At 37.4% G+C, this 17,190-nt stretch overlaps 2 protein-coding genes across 3 annotated transcripts; one reads left to right on the top strand and one right to left on the bottom strand.

Annotated features, from left to right (window-relative positions):
* Positions 1–1,024: 1,024 nt before the first annotated feature.
* Positions 1,025–4,594, top strand: LOC137949835 (transcription factor bHLH68-like). Its single transcript, XM_068796040.1, has 9 exons — positions 1,025–1,424; positions 1,870–2,179; positions 2,498–2,572; positions 2,818–2,883; positions 3,094–3,159; positions 3,303–3,356; positions 3,612–3,656; positions 3,916–3,960; positions 4,060–4,594. The coding sequence occupies exons 1-9, from the start codon at positions 1,168–1,170 to the stop codon at positions 4,192–4,194; spliced, it is 1,053 nt and encodes a 350-aa protein (XP_068652141.1). The 5' UTR covers positions 1,025–1,167; the 3' UTR covers positions 4,195–4,594.
* A 518-nt stretch (positions 4,595–5,112) lies between these two features.
* On the bottom strand, positions 5,113–16,752 carry LOC137950164 (CRM-domain containing factor CFM9, mitochondrial-like). Of its 2 annotated transcripts, none has more exons than XM_068796546.1 (5): positions 16,558–16,752; positions 16,163–16,339; positions 15,783–16,068; positions 7,002–7,403; positions 5,113–6,162 (listed from the first exon to the last, which is right to left on the bottom strand). In XM_068796546.1, exons 2-5 carry the CDS (start codon positions 16,222–16,224, stop codon positions 5,392–5,394), a joined length of 1,521 nt encoding a protein of 506 aa, XP_068652647.1. In that variant the 5' UTR covers positions 16,225–16,339; positions 16,558–16,752; the 3' UTR covers positions 5,113–5,391. The 2 variants fall into 2 exon arrangements, with proteins under 2 accessions (XP_068652647.1, XP_068652648.1); XM_068796547.1 differs by having other exon boundaries at positions 15,783–16,059.
* Between the last annotated feature and the right edge of the window lie 438 nt (positions 16,753–17,190).

Here is a 17,190-nt window from a genome sequence, read left to right as displayed (position 1 = left end):
TAAAACCAGAAAATGTTGATTAAAATTGTTCTAAATTCAGGCAATAATTTTGGATGAAGAGCGGTCGGCATTTTAATCATGGAACTAGGGTTACGGACACTACCCTCGGGTCTTGACTTCTCGGGAACCGGGTCCTGCCGGTCATCATCTATATTCTCACGTGCCGGCCCTGGGACATGTTTGTCTTTTAAATATCTAATAAATGATCAAAACTTTAGCTTATCATGAGTGTCTCTCTCTTGATTGGTATCTTTCTAGGTATAAATACTAAAATTTTATTAACAAAAAAAATTTAACACTCACTAAGATTTATATTTTTATTTTTTAAAAAATAAAATTTTAATAACAACTTTTAGATAATTTCGTGTAAATTTTAAGTTGCCTTTCTCGATATGAGACAGAATTAGGATCATTCGTTTATAAGAATTAACCCTTATAAAATAGTCGGCCTTGATTTTTGAGAGGTAACTTGGAAAAACCTTGAATCTTGATTATATGTTTCTTATATCTTTAATTTACTTATAAACCTACCATTTTAAAGCTTATTGTTAGGCTTTCGATCGATAGGTACTAGCTTTTAAGATAAGTCGTATGATCTAAGTATATGTATCAAATCTTTTGGGTATGATGACTTGGTTCGTAAGAGAGAGAGAGAGAGAGATTATGAGGATTTCATCTTTGATGTAGATAAAATTTTTTTTTTTTTTTTATATATGTGTATGTGGGTGAAAAATTCTAATAAAGAAGCAGCTGGGGAAGAATCAAATTCTTAGAGTTTTCCCATTAAAAAACAGAAGGAAGGTGAAACAGAACTCTAGGGTTTAACAATCCTGGTGCTAAACCAGGGATCATCTAAGCCCTAAAACCACTCCTTTTGGCTTGAAAGCACTGCCACCACCTTTTCTGCCCCCACTTTGTGATAAAGCAAAAGCAGAGAGAAAGCAGAAACGATTCATTATATATATATATATATATATGTATATGTTATGTATGTATATGATGTAGAAAAGAAAGTAACAGAGAAAAAACAAAGCCTCCATTTCTAATGCATATATTCCTCAAAAGAGAAGCAGAGCAGCTCCAGCCCCATTCAGAAACTGCAAAGCTCCCCACAAGCCATTTTGGTCACAGTAGAGGAGAGGAAAGAGAGAGCTTGTTTTTGCACCCATGAATCGAGGAGTACTGCAGAGTTCACCGGTGCAACAAATGATGGCCGGAAACCCTAATTGGTGGAACGTTAATAACATGCGGCCACCACCCCAGCAACCGTCTCCTCTTCTGCCTTCTTCTTCTGCCTCTCCGTCTTCTACTTCGTCCTCGTCGTCTTCTTCTCTCTTTCCTCCTTACCCACCTCCGGCTTCGCTTCCTTTGGCCTCCTGGCAAGATAATCAAGAGTTGCCCGAGTCATGGAGCCAACTGCTACTGTAAATTTCTTTCTCCTTCTTGGATCGCTATAGCTTCTCCGCCCGTGTATTTCTTCTTGGAGTAAAGATACTCGAATTTCTTTTCATCACAAACAGATTTCACATGGATCATCTGGTTGTAGATTTCGGATGACCACATATATTGTTAAAGATCAGTTGATCTCTTTATCAATGTCTCACATATAAACACATCCGAATTAACCACTTACTTACCCATGGACGAATGGTTTTTCCTCCTAAATATGATCTTTTGCCTGGTTTCCGAGTTTCGCTTGTCTCTATACCTGTCCTCACATGTTTAGCCACATACCTTATCCTTTCTGGCACTTGTTTTAATTATTTGGATTTTTTGTTCATGTTATTCTCTCATTTTTCTTCCCAAAGAAAGATGTTGATGCTGCTGCTGCTGCTGATGATGATGATATATTTTTGTGGTTCTATGCAGAGGTGGCCTGGTGGGTGAAGGAGATAGGTGTGGCTTTAATCAGCTTCAGGCTAAGAAAATGGAGAATTGGAATGACCAGGTGATGTTCCCTCCATCGAATGCTCATATGGTTGATGTGAAGCATGAAACCTCTGAAAGTGGCTACCCCCATGGTCACGGGAATGAAGAATTCCAGGCAGTCAGGTCTCCCTGGAATCAAATTCTACCAGCTTCTCCAAGGTCTTGTGTCACAAGTTTCAGCAGCAATATGCTGGATTTTTCTAACAACAAGGTGGAAGGGAGGCATCAGCAACATGATCGTTCTTCCGAGGTAAGCCTACCCACACCGCTGATGGCTACTAATTTCTTCTGGAATTATGGGTTTCGAGAAAATGTTTTATAAAGTTGGTGTGAGTACTGTTCTTCTTTCAACCAAACGAGAGAAAAAAAGATGCGACACCATTAAAGATGAACAATTCGTGGGTTCATTAAATGGCCAAACCTTTGTCCATCTTCCCCTTAATCCATGGGACATGAAAGAAACATCATTGCTGCACACTCAACTATTTTTAGGGTGGTCGTTCTCATGGACTGAAGTTTTTGGAGTCTGACACGCAGCTTCTAATCCTTCTTGTATCGCCTTTTAAAGTGTAACAGCACGGCAAACGGTTCAGCATTTAAGAAGGCCAAAGTTCAGCCTTCTTCAGCACAATCTACTTTCAAGGTGATTACCGATCGTTACCCATCTGCTCATAAACACTCCGACGGCCTCTTTCTCCTCCTTGAAAGATAAAAGTGTTTTTCTCTCTCTTTATCTCTTTTTTGTTGCTTGTTTTTACCTGGGTTCTTTCCATTTCGGACATCTTGCTATAAGAGATGAAGGTAGGAGGAGGTAATTCAGGGTTGCTGAAGGCCCAAGGTAGCAGAATTATTCATGGTTTTCTTTTTTTTTTTTTTTTTTTTTAACAGGTGAGGAAGGAGAAGCTAGGAGACAGAATAACATCCCTCCATCAGCTGGTTTCTCCATTTGGGAAGGTAAAAATATTACACTAAAATTAAACAGACTTTGTCTTCTTAGATTCAGAAGAACAGCAGCATCAAATTGAAGAGAATCTTTGATTACGCATTACATGCGGGCAAACTCTTTTGATAAAAAAATTCTTTCTAGTTTCCTGCCATCGAATTTCATCTTCATTTATTTTTTGTTTAAGATAAAGGGGTTCTGAGAAGGGTGCTCTTTTGCAGACTGACACCGCCTCTGTCTTGTTAGAAGCTATTGGATACATAAGATTCCTTCAGAGTCAAATTGAGGTGACGGTCCTTCCTTTGGTTTGGTGACAACGAAGGAATCGTAGCGCACGCAGCTAAAGTTGCTGGATTTTTTTCGTTTTAACTACTTTTAGTTTTCGAAGTTAGCACTCGAGCTTTAAAATTATTCCCCGCCTTTGTTGCAGGCCCTCAGCTCGCCGTACTTGGGCAGTGCAGCTTCTCAGAACATGAGACACTCGGTAAGTCATTCTAACAAACACCTTCTTCCCACACCTCCCCCAATCTCTCTGTCAATGGGTCCCCACTAAAATTTTACCGTCTTGCGGCATTATGCCGACATGGGGTTGTATGTCGTCTTCTCTATCAGTTTTCATAGCTCAATTCAGAGTTTAATCACTCGTTAATGACGGTGAAGAAAATGAGTCAACAGAGCTGGGGAAGAGCGCGTGGGCTAGTGGTTTTTGTTTCTGAGTGTAGACGTTTTGCTTTGACAGGTCCAGGGGGAGAGGAATTGCATATTCCCAGAAGACCCGGGTCAGGTACGCTTTGCTGCTTTATTGGATCCACGAATGAACACCTGAAAAGCAATTAAACGCCACTGTTAACGAAAAGCCGGTTGTTTACTTCTCACTTTACAAAAAAGTTGCCAAAGGTCTTCAAAGCTTTTTCGAACTTTAATCTTGGGTTCATCTGCTAAAAAGCATTGATGTGCACAACTTGGTCCATTTTCGTTAAAACAACTTTGAACAGTGAAAAAGCACTGTAATGCTGATTGTTCTATTATTGCTGCTTGATTAGCTGCTGGATGACACTTGCATCAAGAGGAGAGGAACCCCAGATAAGGTCCTTAAATCTTGATCATTTCACGTAAATCGCCATTTTGGTAGTCGAACGCCACTAAATCTTCTTCTTCTTCTTTTTCTTCTTCTGCTGTGGGTATAGGCTATTGATGGAGAACCAAAGAAGGACTTGAGGAGTAGAGGTCTGTGCCTTGTTCCCATCTCCTGCACTTTGCAAGTCGGAAGTGATAATGGAGCTGATTTCTGGGCGCCAGCTCTGGGAGGAGGCTTCCGATAGATTCATACATCGCCGGTCTCTGGCACGCAAGAGCTCGATAGCAGTGATATAACATCATGAGCAGTCAATCTGCTAAGATTTTAAGGCTGATTGCTCATGATGCTATGCACTTTGGATTGGAATAATTGTGCTGAATCTGCGAATTATCTCCCTTGTCTCTCCCTAATTGAAACAATATTATGTCTGGATTTCTCCTTCCTCGTACAATCCTTCATTGTATATGATGTTCTAGAAGTAATGCAAGTAGCAAGTAGGATCAGCTTCCCCTCTTTCGAGAAAAAAGGGACCCCATGATCGATATTCCATGTATTCAGGCAAAGGTAAGCATTGCTTCAAGCTCCAATCATGGTTTCTTAAAACTGATTTTCAATGCCACTTAGAAATGGATAGTCTAGCACTCTTGTCCCATAACTGGTTAATGGATTGTCTGAAAGAAGGCATAAAGAAAGACTGGATTTGGGTTAACTAACTAGTGTTAGTGTTTGAAAGTTTTGTAAGGTATCTACAACATCCAACTTTTTCATTATATTTACACCAATATTCCTTTCTCCATCTTATCATTAAATTAGAAAAATAAGACTAAAGTAGCTTCTAAGGAATAAAAATGGGATTTCATCTACTGAAACAGTCTAGCTAGGAATTGAGCAAAAAAGTTAATTATGTGTTCAAACCTAAATATTGTAGAATTTAACATAAAGAAGATATGGTGAAATCTTTAAATTTCAGTCATCTGATTCCCTCCATGCACAGTTCTGTTAATGCAGCGATCAAGTTCAAGGAGATGATTTGTATTCACACCTGAGGGAAGTTTTAATTTAAGGTGCATTGGCGCTAAACAGAAAAATATAGGAAAAAGAATATCATGAACACCATTTGGAGACTCTTGAGCAATAAAAAAGAAGAAGTTATGCTCAAGCATTGAAAATCAACATATGAAACTTCCAAACAGCTCCTGAAATTTTACAGGGGAGTCATCTTAGTTCTAGAAAAAATTCCAGCCATATCGTTCTTGAAGTACCGTCATTTTCTGGATTTCAAAAATAACTTAAATACTATGTCAGGTCAAAAAATTGCCCCCATAGATTGAAGCATTCAGGGCCTCAAGCTAGCACTATGGCTGAAGCCAGTTGGCTGTGGCATGTTCGTGTTTTTTGATGTTCAGTTTTGGTGCACGTTTTTACTCATCCACAACTTCAATCATTCTTCATCACTGCCGCTGTAGTAGTCATTATCCTTGAATTCCCTTGGATCAGTTTTTACATAATGTGACCCCAAGTAGCCTTCTTCCTCTTTGTCTTCCAAGTCATCATCAGATAAAACTATAGCTTCCTTTCTTCTAAATCTCTCCCTACTACCCAAGTTACCCTTACTCCCCCTCATCTCATTTCTAGTTTCCCTCTCATCCATTTCACTGTCTGAAGTATCATCACTTTGGAATTCTGACACTCCATCCTCATCATTAGAATCCCATTCATCACCATCCGAAGGGCCACCGACATTTCTATTCCATCTACTATTTTTTATACCAGCCTGAACCTTCCTTTGACCTCTCATCTCATCCCCAGAACCTTCAGCATCCAACCATCTCCTCCTCCCATTCCAGTAACTAATCGTCTTACTCATCTCCTCTTTTTCTCTTGCTTCCTCTTCCTCCCACTCCTTATCTGCTGCACCTTCAATCTCCTCAATGAATCTGTCAAGCTCCTCCTGGTCACTGTCCTCCGAAGGTGTTTCTGGCTCATCATGCTGGCTGAGCTTAGATTCTGATGGTTTGTTCTCCTGTAAGACATACGGACTTCCTTGTTTTTCGTCAATGGCCCGGAAAAATGTGGAAGCGACTCTCTGGATGCTAGCCATGGCAACAGGGTCCTCAGGGTTTACCCCCATTCGCCGGAGTTGCTGTTCTATTTTCTTTATGTTTAGTTTTTGAGACTCAAGAGCTTGCTCAAATCTAGCCTTGAATAGTGCCTGTAAAATCAAAGATATAGATATATCCTTAGTGATCAAACGTCAGAGTCCATGTAGCAAACAACTAGAAAATTCTCTGCAGAAAGTAATGAAGGCACCCGAACAACCATAAACATGGGGAAGAGTTTCGATATTATGTATTTAATAGCATTTATATCTCAAATGTAGCAAGTAATACAGTTTTTTAACTGCCACTTAAAAAAAAAAATAGTTCTGAGAATCTGGTTGAAAAAAAAAAAGCTAAGAAAAAATTACTAGTTGAAAAATCACTGCCATTTAGAAATATGGCTTCCAAGGATCTCTTGTCAGCTGGAGAGCCGTCAGGAATTTACTTTTTAGCTGGGTAATAGTGCATCTTTAGCTAGCTCATTGATTGCCTTACACATTATTTACTGCATCTGAGAGCAATGAATGACCAATGAATGACCAATATGGTCCTCCAATCATCAGCTTCACTTTTGAGTCAAAGCACAAGAGAGTCGCTCTTCATGAGAATAAAGCGCCAAGAAACAAATAAGATAAATTTTACTGAAAATGACAAAGCCAACATAGTTATATGGCAGCACCAAGAAAAACATACAAAAGAAACAGAAAAAAAAAAAAAAAATACAAGAGGATACATGCTTCCCATCAGCTGAAGAAAATGCAAACAACCTATTTCAGTTAGAATGGCTATGTGACACAAAGAGAGGCAAAAAAAATAGCTATGAGGGAAAAAAGCAACAACACAGCATTAGTGTTGCCGTTCAATGCTGAAATCTTTGGCAATTCCTTTAAGATACTAACTTCTTCCTCAAGCAAAAATGAAAGGTGAAGCAAAAAAGGTTATAGTGACGAACCTTTCTTTTGGTAAGGGTGTTCAAAGGAACCAGATTTTTTGGTGTCCTATAATTTCTGCCACGAAACATTATTACAGTCTTCACATTATGAATATTAACCACAATACCACCACTCAATCTCGCAAGCATGGCTGCAACTTCTTTTATTTTCTCTTTAGGACTGTTATCGCAAAATACTTGAACAGTCTCATGATACTTCCAATGCATGTGCATATTAAGAATGACACCGCCAAACACCCCACGGACCCCAAGTTCACAATAGTTTCTGTTCCTGAAGCCGATCTTTTTGTATGCCTGAAGTTGCTCGGAAGTAAGAAGTTCTGGGTCATGTCGAGGTGAAGGCAGCTCAGGCAGCTCATACTTCTTTAGTTTTTGAAGTAGCAGAGCAATCTTTTTCTTCGCCTTCATACATAAGATAACAGAAACCAGCTTAGACAAGCTCAAGAAATAGATAGATGAAAAGACAATCAAACTAACCACAGAAAATATTCATCATAAAATAGTGTGTTGAACTCATATACTAACAGAGAAACTAGCTTGACTTTAAACCTTAAAATGCATAGAAAGTTGTTGGGTCATCTATATCATCCTTCAAAATGAGGCTTGTAGAAGAAGCAATTATGAAAGAGTCTTACATGACTCTCATATAATGAAATCTTAAAGAAGGAGAATTAATATGGCTAAGAGTCTCATATAGAGAATCATTTTAAAAAAAAAATATGGCCGAGTCTAACAGGAATCTCACAGGAAAAAGTCTCACGGAAGTGTTTCAGTTGGAGGAGTTTTAGTTATTGTAGTCTTCTATTCATGATCAATTACTTAATTACTCAAGGACTTATCTTAAAGAGGACATTGGGTGTAACTAGGACGTGGTTAGTTTAATTATAATCTAATTCTACTTGTTTCCTTTGTTATAAATAGAGCTTCATGGAACTCAGTTACAACAAGTCAATGAATTATTTTCTTCTCCATAAATTCAACATGTTATCAGAGCAGGTTTTGTGAGTCGACTCAATCAACCCACAAAGATAATGTGATCCTTTCCTCGATTAGTTTAGGTTTGTGTTTTTTTTTTTCTTCCTCATTCAAAATTTCCAATCCTAGTACCCGTTTTTTACTTGACGTTCTCACCTCCATAATACACTTTTCATACTACAAATTATATATTGATGGAAAGGTATTTGAGTCTATTTTCCAACTCAAAAAGAATCTTGTTAACCGAAGTTTTCTACAAAGAGAAATGAGCAACTGAAGCACAAAGGTCAGATAGTAGAAAAGGTACGAGTAACAACAGAATACTTCGTTTTTTGAGGCATTTTATGCCATCAAGAAATAGACTTTATATGAAGAACTATATTTCTAAAGAAAGCTTTGCGAGTCTAGTTTATAACCCAACAAACCATTTCTCAATCCAATGTTTCTAGAGAGAGATAATTTTGGAAGACTCAAAGGTTACGCTTGAAGTATGTTGCTTGCGGAAAATCCAAATTTTAAGCTCCTTCCTCAAAGATAAGTTTATTTGTTTCAATTCTGGTTACTTTTCCTTTGAATACATAAAATTCTAGGCTTCAAAGTTTGTTTTTCTAATTGCGTGTCTCATCGATTTATAAGAATGAGCATCGTAATCCTGTCTTCTCTCTCAAAATTCGGTTTTGCATAAAACATATAGCAGCCATGCATACCAAAGTTTCTCTCTGTTTCTCTTCAATTTCTATGCCAGAAATTCAATCCTAAATGGATGGAAATCCTTTGAAATTCTTTCTTCAATAAGCCCTTTTTGCTGAAAAAATTTAACTTATCTCCTACATGAAACCCTAAATAAGGGTTTGAAGTTATTTAAAAAAATAAACAATGTCTCACGTTTTTTTCTATTGGAGTTTTCTATTTTATTTTATTAACTTGCTGTCATTGACACTTAGGCTGAAAAAAATTAACTTATCTCCTACATGAAACCCTAAATAAGGGTTTGAAGTTATTTAAAAAAATAAACAATGTCTCACATTTTTTTTCTATTGGAGTTTTCTATTTTATTTTATTAACTTGCTGTCATTGACTCTTAGGCTAGAAAAGTTCTCTTATTCATCTCCATTTACTGTCCTTGTGTGTCCTTGAGTGTCCTTGAGCTTCCCCCCGAACTTTCTATTTTTTCGTCAATTGTCGTAAACTTTTTACTCTAAATTAATGTTACTTCATTCCTTCAAAAAATTTCAAAATGAATGATAAAAACCTGATCTTCTAAGTTGTTTGATCATTGTTCTTGTGTCAAGATTGGTCACTCTCATTAATCTATTGATTTGATGAACACCTCATTTTTTTGGAAGTATGGGTGTTGCAATGTCGCCTGCTTCCATTTTGAAATATAAGTGCTACTATCTTTGTGTTCCTCTAGTATTTCTTCAATTTATCTTATTTTTCATCACTTTGGAACAATGCTAGATCCATTACCTACAAAGTATAAGAGTGTGCCAACATCCAGTGTGAATCAAGTATTTTATTCTTCACCCAAGAGGTGATTTTTGTTTGAGTTACCCATAGAAAGTGACTAATCTCTTTGTTGTACCCTAAAATTAGGCCTTTTTTCCAACTTTGACATTGAGTGGAATTTTTGTAAACTATAACATTTTGACTTGTGTATGGAATTTTGTCATACGACTAGAAGTGACATTCTTTTCCTATATTTGTTTTGTCCAAACTGGGTCTTCTATATCCTTTTTATCCCCAGCTTGAATGAGAGAAGTAAAAGAAGAAGAAAAAAGAAAGAGGTATTTTATTCCACATGTTGTAGTAAAGTTTATGTGACCAAAATATTTAAGTAATAGGGAACAAAAGATGAAGTTTTTGCATCAATGATAAATTTTTTAGCCAAAGAAAATTGAAGACAGAGTGAAGACCAAGAAATTTTTTCTTTACAAGCTGAAGTTACAAACTCCAACTTGAGGGGGAAACGAAAATCTTACATGACTGTCATATGAAGAAGTCTTCAAGAATGAGAATTAAAATGGCAATCTAATAGGAGTCTCATGGGAAAAAGTCTCACAAAAGTGTTTCAATTGGAGGAATTTTAGTTATTTTAGTCTTCTATTCATGTTCAATTGTTTAATTATTGTAGGACTTATTTTGAAGAGTTAAACTTTGGGTATAATTGGGACATGGGTAGTTTAATTATAATCCAATTCTACTTGTTTCCTCTATTATAAATAAAGCCTCATTGTACTTGGTTACAATAAGTCAATGAATTATTTTCTTCTCTAGAAATTCAACAAAGCTCAATAGAAATATAAATAAGGGTAGGAAATGCATTTCAACTAATACACAATATTGAAGTTCTATCCTGGTAACCATACATCTGTCTCTTTATTAGAAATTTTCCTAAAAACGAAGTTCTTCAAATTTTTGTATTTAATCTAAAATATAATTAGATTATAATGGAGCAGATACATGGTCAATGAGGTTTTATTGTTCAGAGCGTAGAGTAACTGAAACAGGTTACTATAATGTCAAATGCCTTTTTTTAAGTTTATATCATGACCAACAAACTGTATTAGCCACATAAACAAAACACTGACTTTCCAAGTGAATGATAGCAGCGATTCTAATGATAACTAGAGTCATTTGAAAATGCTCATACGATTCAATTCAATCAGGCTTTATGACATTATTTCACTAAGGTTAAACTGGTTCCTTGGCATGAAACAATATGTTCTTTTTTAGTGATAAGCTCTGGGAAATGTGAAGCCTGTCAAAAGATGACAGGAACGACAATTGATATCTCCACATCCAAGCTCTCCAAATAAAGCTTCCACACTCTTGTAACTAGATAGGAGAAGTGATGTAGTACATAACTCTAATGTTGAAGAAAGTACTGAACAGTATGAGGACAAACTAAGTCATCCCAAACCATTGAAGGTTTATCAAAGGAGGAAGCAAAAAGGAAAGAGGAAGACTGAGAAGACAATAGCTTGTTATTTATTGGAAAGTACCATGGTTTAGAATTTTCTATCAAAGGAAAGTCAGCAAGTTTTTGCTTTTATTAGTTTCCTAGTTTGTTAATAAGTTCCATAGAAGAGTTTTATTTAGGAAAGTGTTGGGGTAGTAATTCCCTATATTAGTAGTCAATTTAGGAAAGGCATAAAGTGTTCATTGTTTGTAATTTCTATTTTAGTTAATTTCTGGTATTCTTTTTCCAGCAAGTGGGTTTCAAATTAGTTGTGTAGAGCCCCAAAAGAGAACCTACACCTAAATTATCCACTTGTAGAGCCACAAAAGAGGGTCTACACATGAGGGGGAATGTTAAGAAATAGTCCCACATGGATTAGTGAGTACAAAGATCTTGAGTTTATTAGTAGGAAAAGAGGTTTCCTAAGTTGGATTAGTCATTTTGGGATAAGCCTTGGACCCAACTTTACATTAGTAAATCTCAATTCATTTGTAATTAGGAAGACTAGTCCTAGGAAAGTTCTATCAAAGTCATGTAGCTAATTATAGCAACAACATGGTAGTTTTAGAGTATATAAATAGGGGGATAAGTTGTAACTTTCACAAGTTGTTCAAGAATAATACAGATTTTACCTTTTGCTGCTGGAGGACCATTGTTTTTTTCTTTATTTTGCTGAGAATAATCTCTTAAAGTACTTCTCTATTGTGCTAGTTTTTTTTTTTTTTGATGAAGATGTATTTCTATTAACAAGAGAAAATTACAAGGGTGGAGGGAGCAAATCCCTTACAGCAAGAGATTGCAGGAAAGCTCCTTCCTTGGCCAAGCACATCTGCTGCCGAATTTGCAGATCTCGGAATGTGAGACCAAATACATGAAAAAGAAGATACAATATCCAAAATCTCCTGGAATATGTCCTAGTGCCTCCATGGGGGAGTAGTACTGCGCTGGGACTAACCAATCACAGCCTTGGAGTCCCCTTCAATGTGAATAAGCCCACTGCATTTGTCTCTGAACACCCGTAGCCCATTAAGAAGGCCATGTAACTCGGCCGACGTTGAGTCAGATATGCCTAAAGGACCAGCATAAGAAAAACATTGATTCCCAGATGAATCCGAAATGATGCCCCCAAAACCCGAGATCCCTAGATTGCCAAGAGAAGAACCATTAAAATTCAATTTTAGGTAACCAGTCTCCGGGGTAGTCCATTCCTTCATAACTGGAACCTTGGTTCCAATGTGCATCCTCGCCAAATTGCTCCAGTTGTCTCGAATGACGGTGCCCTTGAAAGAGGAAAAAGGTTTTTTGGTCCCTTGAAAGAGGAGAAAGGTTTTTTGGTCAATAGCCAGGTGGATATTTGCCCTGTCACTCTATCAACTATTCTTGCCTCAGACTCACCTTTACATCAAACCGTCTTCTATTCCGTTCGTTCCAAAGCCCCCACGGAACGAAACTAGCATAGGCTGAGATAATCAATTTGTCGAGACCAAGAAGGGGATAACCAAAGATCGACTTGCAGAAGCTTATCAGATCGGCAATAATACAAAACTGAATCTCCAACTTGCAAAAATCAGAGGTTTACACATTCCATGAGTACTGACACTAATAAAGTATGACTGACGGATTCAGCTTCATTGTGGCAGAAAGGACATAGTGGATCTATAGATGGGTGACCTCTTCTTCTGAGCACATCAGCCGTGAGGATTTTACTTTGGCAAGTCTTGTGCTAGTTACAACTAACTTCAAAATAGCACCTGAATTTTCAAGTTTTTCCCTTGTAACTTGAAAGTCATGAATTTTCTAGAGTTGATAAGATAAAGGTTGGGCTACCCATATTCCAGCTTTCTCAGTCAGCTTTATTGCTGTAATTTGGTATCAAAACTAGTGTCTTATCAACGCTAGTGCCAAGACTCTAGATCTTGCAAAAAACAAAAGTAAACTTAGAGAACATGTCAAGATCAGGTTGGCTTCCCAGATCGGTTCTCTTCCCACCACTCACCTTGGGCTTCCCCTCTTCACCGGGAGGCCTCTCAAGCAACTCTAAAATCCTGTCATTGAAAAATTAGAACATCGATTGGCTACTTGGCGTCGACGTCTTCTCTTTTCGGCTGGGAGGCTAACCCTCCTTCGGGTGGCTATTGACGTATCCCAACTTTCTTCATCTCTTTCCTCCGTTGCCCAATGGAAGTTTGCAACCATATTGATTGGATTCAAAAGAGGTTCCTTTGGCATGGATCCAACGATGTTTTCAAGTACCATTTGGTTAGTTGGGCTAAGGTCTGTTACCCCAAGAGTTATGGTGGGATTGGTCTTCGGCTTACTAAGGAAATGAATTTGGCCAGCCTCTTAAAGTGGTTTTGGCGGTTTAACTTCAATCCCAATGCTCTTTGGAGACCAATGGTGGCCAAGAACTTGCGTCCGCAAAGAAGATGGTGGACCAGCGGCGATAACCATCGGTCGTTCCCTCTACCCTCTGCTTAGAATTTTTCATACTGTTGTCAACTACTTTGTTGGCAATGAGGAGACAATCAGTTTTTGGTTCGACTGTTGGTGCAGTGGCAAGACTCTGGGTAGCTCTTTTGCTCCCCTACTTCCCATTTGTCTATCGCAAAACTCTATGATTGTCGACCTTTGGTCCTCTCTTGATTGCTGGGATCTTCAATTCCGGCATGGTTTATCTGATTCGGAGGTTGTCTTGGCTTCCCGGCTCCTCTCTGACCTCCAATGCATTAATATTCAGCTAACCTATTTGAACAAGATTCTTTGGACGCCTGATCCTAGTGGAACCTTTTGGTTTCCTCTACCTACTTTTGATGTCTTGAAGAAGTTTGAGGTTTAAAAGAAAGGTATCCTACTGGTGAATATCATAAGATCAAGCCTAAGAAGATAGGGATCTGTAAAGTTCTACAAAAGATCAATAACAATGCTTAAAAGGTACAATTGCCTCCGGAATTGCACATCTTTGACACATTCATCATCAAACATCTATCACCTTATTACAGCGAAATGAAGACTAGGAGGACACTAAATTATCCTAAAACATTGAAGGTTTATCAAAGGAAGAAGCAGAAAAGGAAAGGGAAAGACCGAAAAAACAACAGTTTGCTATTTTTGGGAAGTCACCTTTTTTTTAAAGTACCATGGTTTAGTACTTTCTATCAAAGGAAAGTCACCAAGTTTTTACTTTTATTAGTTTCCTAGTTTGTTAATAAGTCGCGAATAGAAGAGTTTTATTTTGGAAAGTGTTTGGTTAGCAATTCCCTTTTTTAGTAGTCAATTTAGGCAAGTCGTAAAATGTTCATTGTTAGTATTCAGTTATTTGATGGAATTCTTTTTCAGTTAGGGTTTCAACTTAGTAAATCTCAATTCAATTGTAATTAGGAAGACTAATCCTAGGAAAACTCTATCAAAGTGATGTAGCCTATTATGGCAAGGACATGGTAGTTTTTGGGTAAAAAAATAGCAAGATATTGCTGTAACTTTCACAAGTGTTCAAGCCATTGCTTTTTTTTCTTTTGCTGAGAATACTTTCCTAATGAATTGTTCTCTTGTGCTAGCTAGTGCTAGCTACAAAACAGCACCTGAATTTTCAAATTCTTCCCTTGCAACCTGAAAACCAGGAATTTTCTAGAGTTGAGAAGTTAAAGGTTGGGTTACCCATATTCCAGATTTTTCTATCAGTTTTATTTCTGTAATTTTTCATGGCATGAGCCATGGAGCTCAAACAAAAAGGAATGATCTCTCATTTTTATTCTCCACGATTGTTGTAGAAACTACAGCCAAGCTAGGAAGAGTCAGGTTGTCTGAAACTTAAATCAGCACAGATAGCAACTATGCATACTCATTGAGCTCTTATTGGGTGCCTTTTATTCAGAATATAATGGCAGAGGAAATTGTTGAATCCAGCAGAGGAAGCAATTCATCAATCTTCAATGGCCCAGTGGATGTTTCAACTCAAGTTACATGGATCTTGTTTGATTCATGGCTGCAGTTCAATTGTCCAGTAAGTATCAGATGGCATGACCAATCAGGAATAGGAAATATAAAGATCCAGATTTGATTCTGTTTGACCCAGATCTTCGAAATTTGATCTTCCATCCAGTACTTTTGGATATGAACTTGGAAGAGACATAATGCTTTTTTTTTTTTTTTGGTTCTTTACAGGAACAATTATGAGATATAACCATGTAGAGAGCACATCCAGTAATGACACCTGACGGCTTTCAGACTTAGAATATCTGATTTAGAAAACATGCACATAAATACAATCAAACTGCATGAAGCAAAGCTTTAAAAAAATGAAAAAAGGTCAACTTCAGATAAGACCTCTGGACACAGCCACCAATGGAGAACAGACCCATTATTTGAACTCAACCTAAAACAGCTAATCTGATCTGTTATGATTCTAGGGTTCAAATCCAGTCTGAGATGTAACAGATGAGTCAGATATATGAACATTTGCACAATGTTGATATCCCAATGCTCAACCAGTATAGTAGTAGAAGTTGGAAAGCTTGAAAGAGAAGCAACAGAACAATTACTTTCAGCAGTAATGCTGAAACATCAAAGTTTCATTTTGAATGATGAATCTGTATTTTGCATACTATTTGAGAATGACCTTATCAACTTAGCCACTGCAGGCTGCCGGAGGCAGGTAACTACACAATGACTCGTGCCTTCCAGCAATCTGCAGTGATAACAACAGGCTAGAAATTTTTAAACTTGAAGATGAGATCTCCTTTTGATTTATAAACCATACTATCCAATTACAACCCAGCGCTTGCCAACATGAATACATGTGCAACAGCAACATACAGAGACATATAAAGAGAAAGGTGGGTACTTACTCTTCTAAGGCTGTATAATAGTCTCTCTTCATCTGTCATGAGTTTCTTCCTTATTTTTTTGGCACGTCTGATTTCTCTCAGGGTCTTCCCTGTCTCTCTTCTCATTCTCTTTTCCACCTTACTCCGCATACTCCTCCCTATCGACGTTGACATAAATCTAGCCCCATCAATACAACCCAATGGAAAAACAGAAGAGAACATACGTTCTCTTTCTGGTCCATAATTACTGTGTTCACTTGCTAGCAGTTGTGAGAAAACATCTCTCCGCAGTAGACCCCTGAACAACCTTGTCAAATGAAAAATTAAAATCTGCGGTAAACAAACTTAATAACTTTCAAAATGAATAATGGAACATTGACACGGGATTTGGCAAGCAGCACCTCGTTTGAAGAAGTGGAACAATCTTTGTTGAATGCCTTTGGATGTTTCTCAAGGCCCACATGATTTGGCAATAAGTATCATGGACAAGGACTATTGGTTGTGAAGGTTTCTTTCATTTCCCGCGAATCCCAGACTTGTGCCCGCAAAACAATGTAACTTTATGTACGAGTATGAGACTGAAAGAAAAAGAGTAACCTGTGGTTATAAAAAGCGAATAAGGAGGGTTGACTGGAATTAAACTCAACCACCTTTCTCTTCACTTTCTCTCTCAGAGCATTGAGTTTGAGATGGAAACCGAACGAAGGAGAAGGAGAAGAAGCGGTATCCTTTGCTATCAGTCATGGTAAGTTTGTTCTATTCTCAATCAGGCGAAAAGTACTCGACTGTGGCATACCTTTATTTGCTGTTTCTCGTTCTGATTGATCGAGCCTGTGCGTTTTCCGTGGAGCTTCAATCCTGCCTTTCCACTGTAGACTCTAGTCAAAACTCAGTTCTTGCGGTTTTGTCCCAATTTTGACGACAGGGTTTAGGGGTCTGTTATTTCGTCGGGTCTGAGTTTCAGCGTTTCAGGGACAGTTGATTCATCGCGCCTCTGATGAATCTCTGTTATTGTAAGGAACATTGAAGATGAGCTCGCTTTTATATATTTGATCGGTCTCCGGACAAAGCCAGAATCCGAAGTTTTATATAAACAAATTAAAAATGGGGATCATTTTCTAAATATGCATAATTTACTTTGAAGTCCCAACTCTTACCAAATATTAAAATTACTTGTACCTATAATATGTGTAACTATGGATTTTTGAGTTTTATTATTATCATTATTTATATCAAGATAATTTTACTTTAGACTTTATTCAATATTACAAAAATACAATTTCACCTTAGTTTTATTAAATCTTTAATTTAGTCAAAATTAAAATTTTATTTTTAAAAAATAAAATATCCAACTTTGTTTCCTCGTTAATAAAATAGGATGAATTGAAACCGTGTTTTGTAAATACTAATTATCTTAAATATATCAACC

This window comes from Aristolochia californica, unplaced genomic scaffold, assembly GCF_029961685.1.
Source record: "Aristolochia californica isolate CCGP_79_NKW_82.1479 unplaced genomic scaffold, dmAriCali1.0.hap1 SCAF_14, whole genome shotgun sequence".
Lineage (NCBI taxonomy): Eukaryota > Viridiplantae > Streptophyta > Magnoliopsida > Piperales > Aristolochiaceae > Aristolochia > Aristolochia californica.
The sequence above is the reverse complement of the archived record's forward strand: the minus strand, read 5'-3'. Positions and strand labels throughout refer to the sequence as shown.

Bases quoted from the DNA above. Each gene is read 5' to 3' on its own strand.
- LOC137950164 (XM_068796546.1), bottom strand. From the start codon at position 16,224: ATGTGGGCCTTGAGAAACATCCAAAGGCATTCAACAAAGATTGTTCCA. The intron at 16,069-16,162 runs GTGCTGCTTGCC...TCATTTGACAAG, and splicing joins GTTCCACTTCTTCAAACGAG to GTTGTTCAGGGGTCTACTGC. The intron at 6,163-7,001 runs GTTCGTCACTAT...TTGATTTTACAG, and splicing joins ACACCCTTACCAAAAGAAAG to GCACTATTCAAGGCTAGATT.
- LOC137949835 (XM_068796040.1), top strand. From the start codon at position 1,168: ATGAATCGAGGAGTACTGCAGAGTTCACCGGTGCAACAAATGATGGCC. The intron at 2,180-2,497 runs GTAAGCCTACCC...CGCCTTTTAAAG, and splicing joins AACATGATCGTTCTTCCGAG to TGTAACAGCACGGCAAACGG. The intron at 3,357-3,611 runs GTAAGTCATTCT...TTGCTTTGACAG, and splicing joins CTCAGAACATGAGACACTCG to GTCCAGGGGGAGAGGAATTG.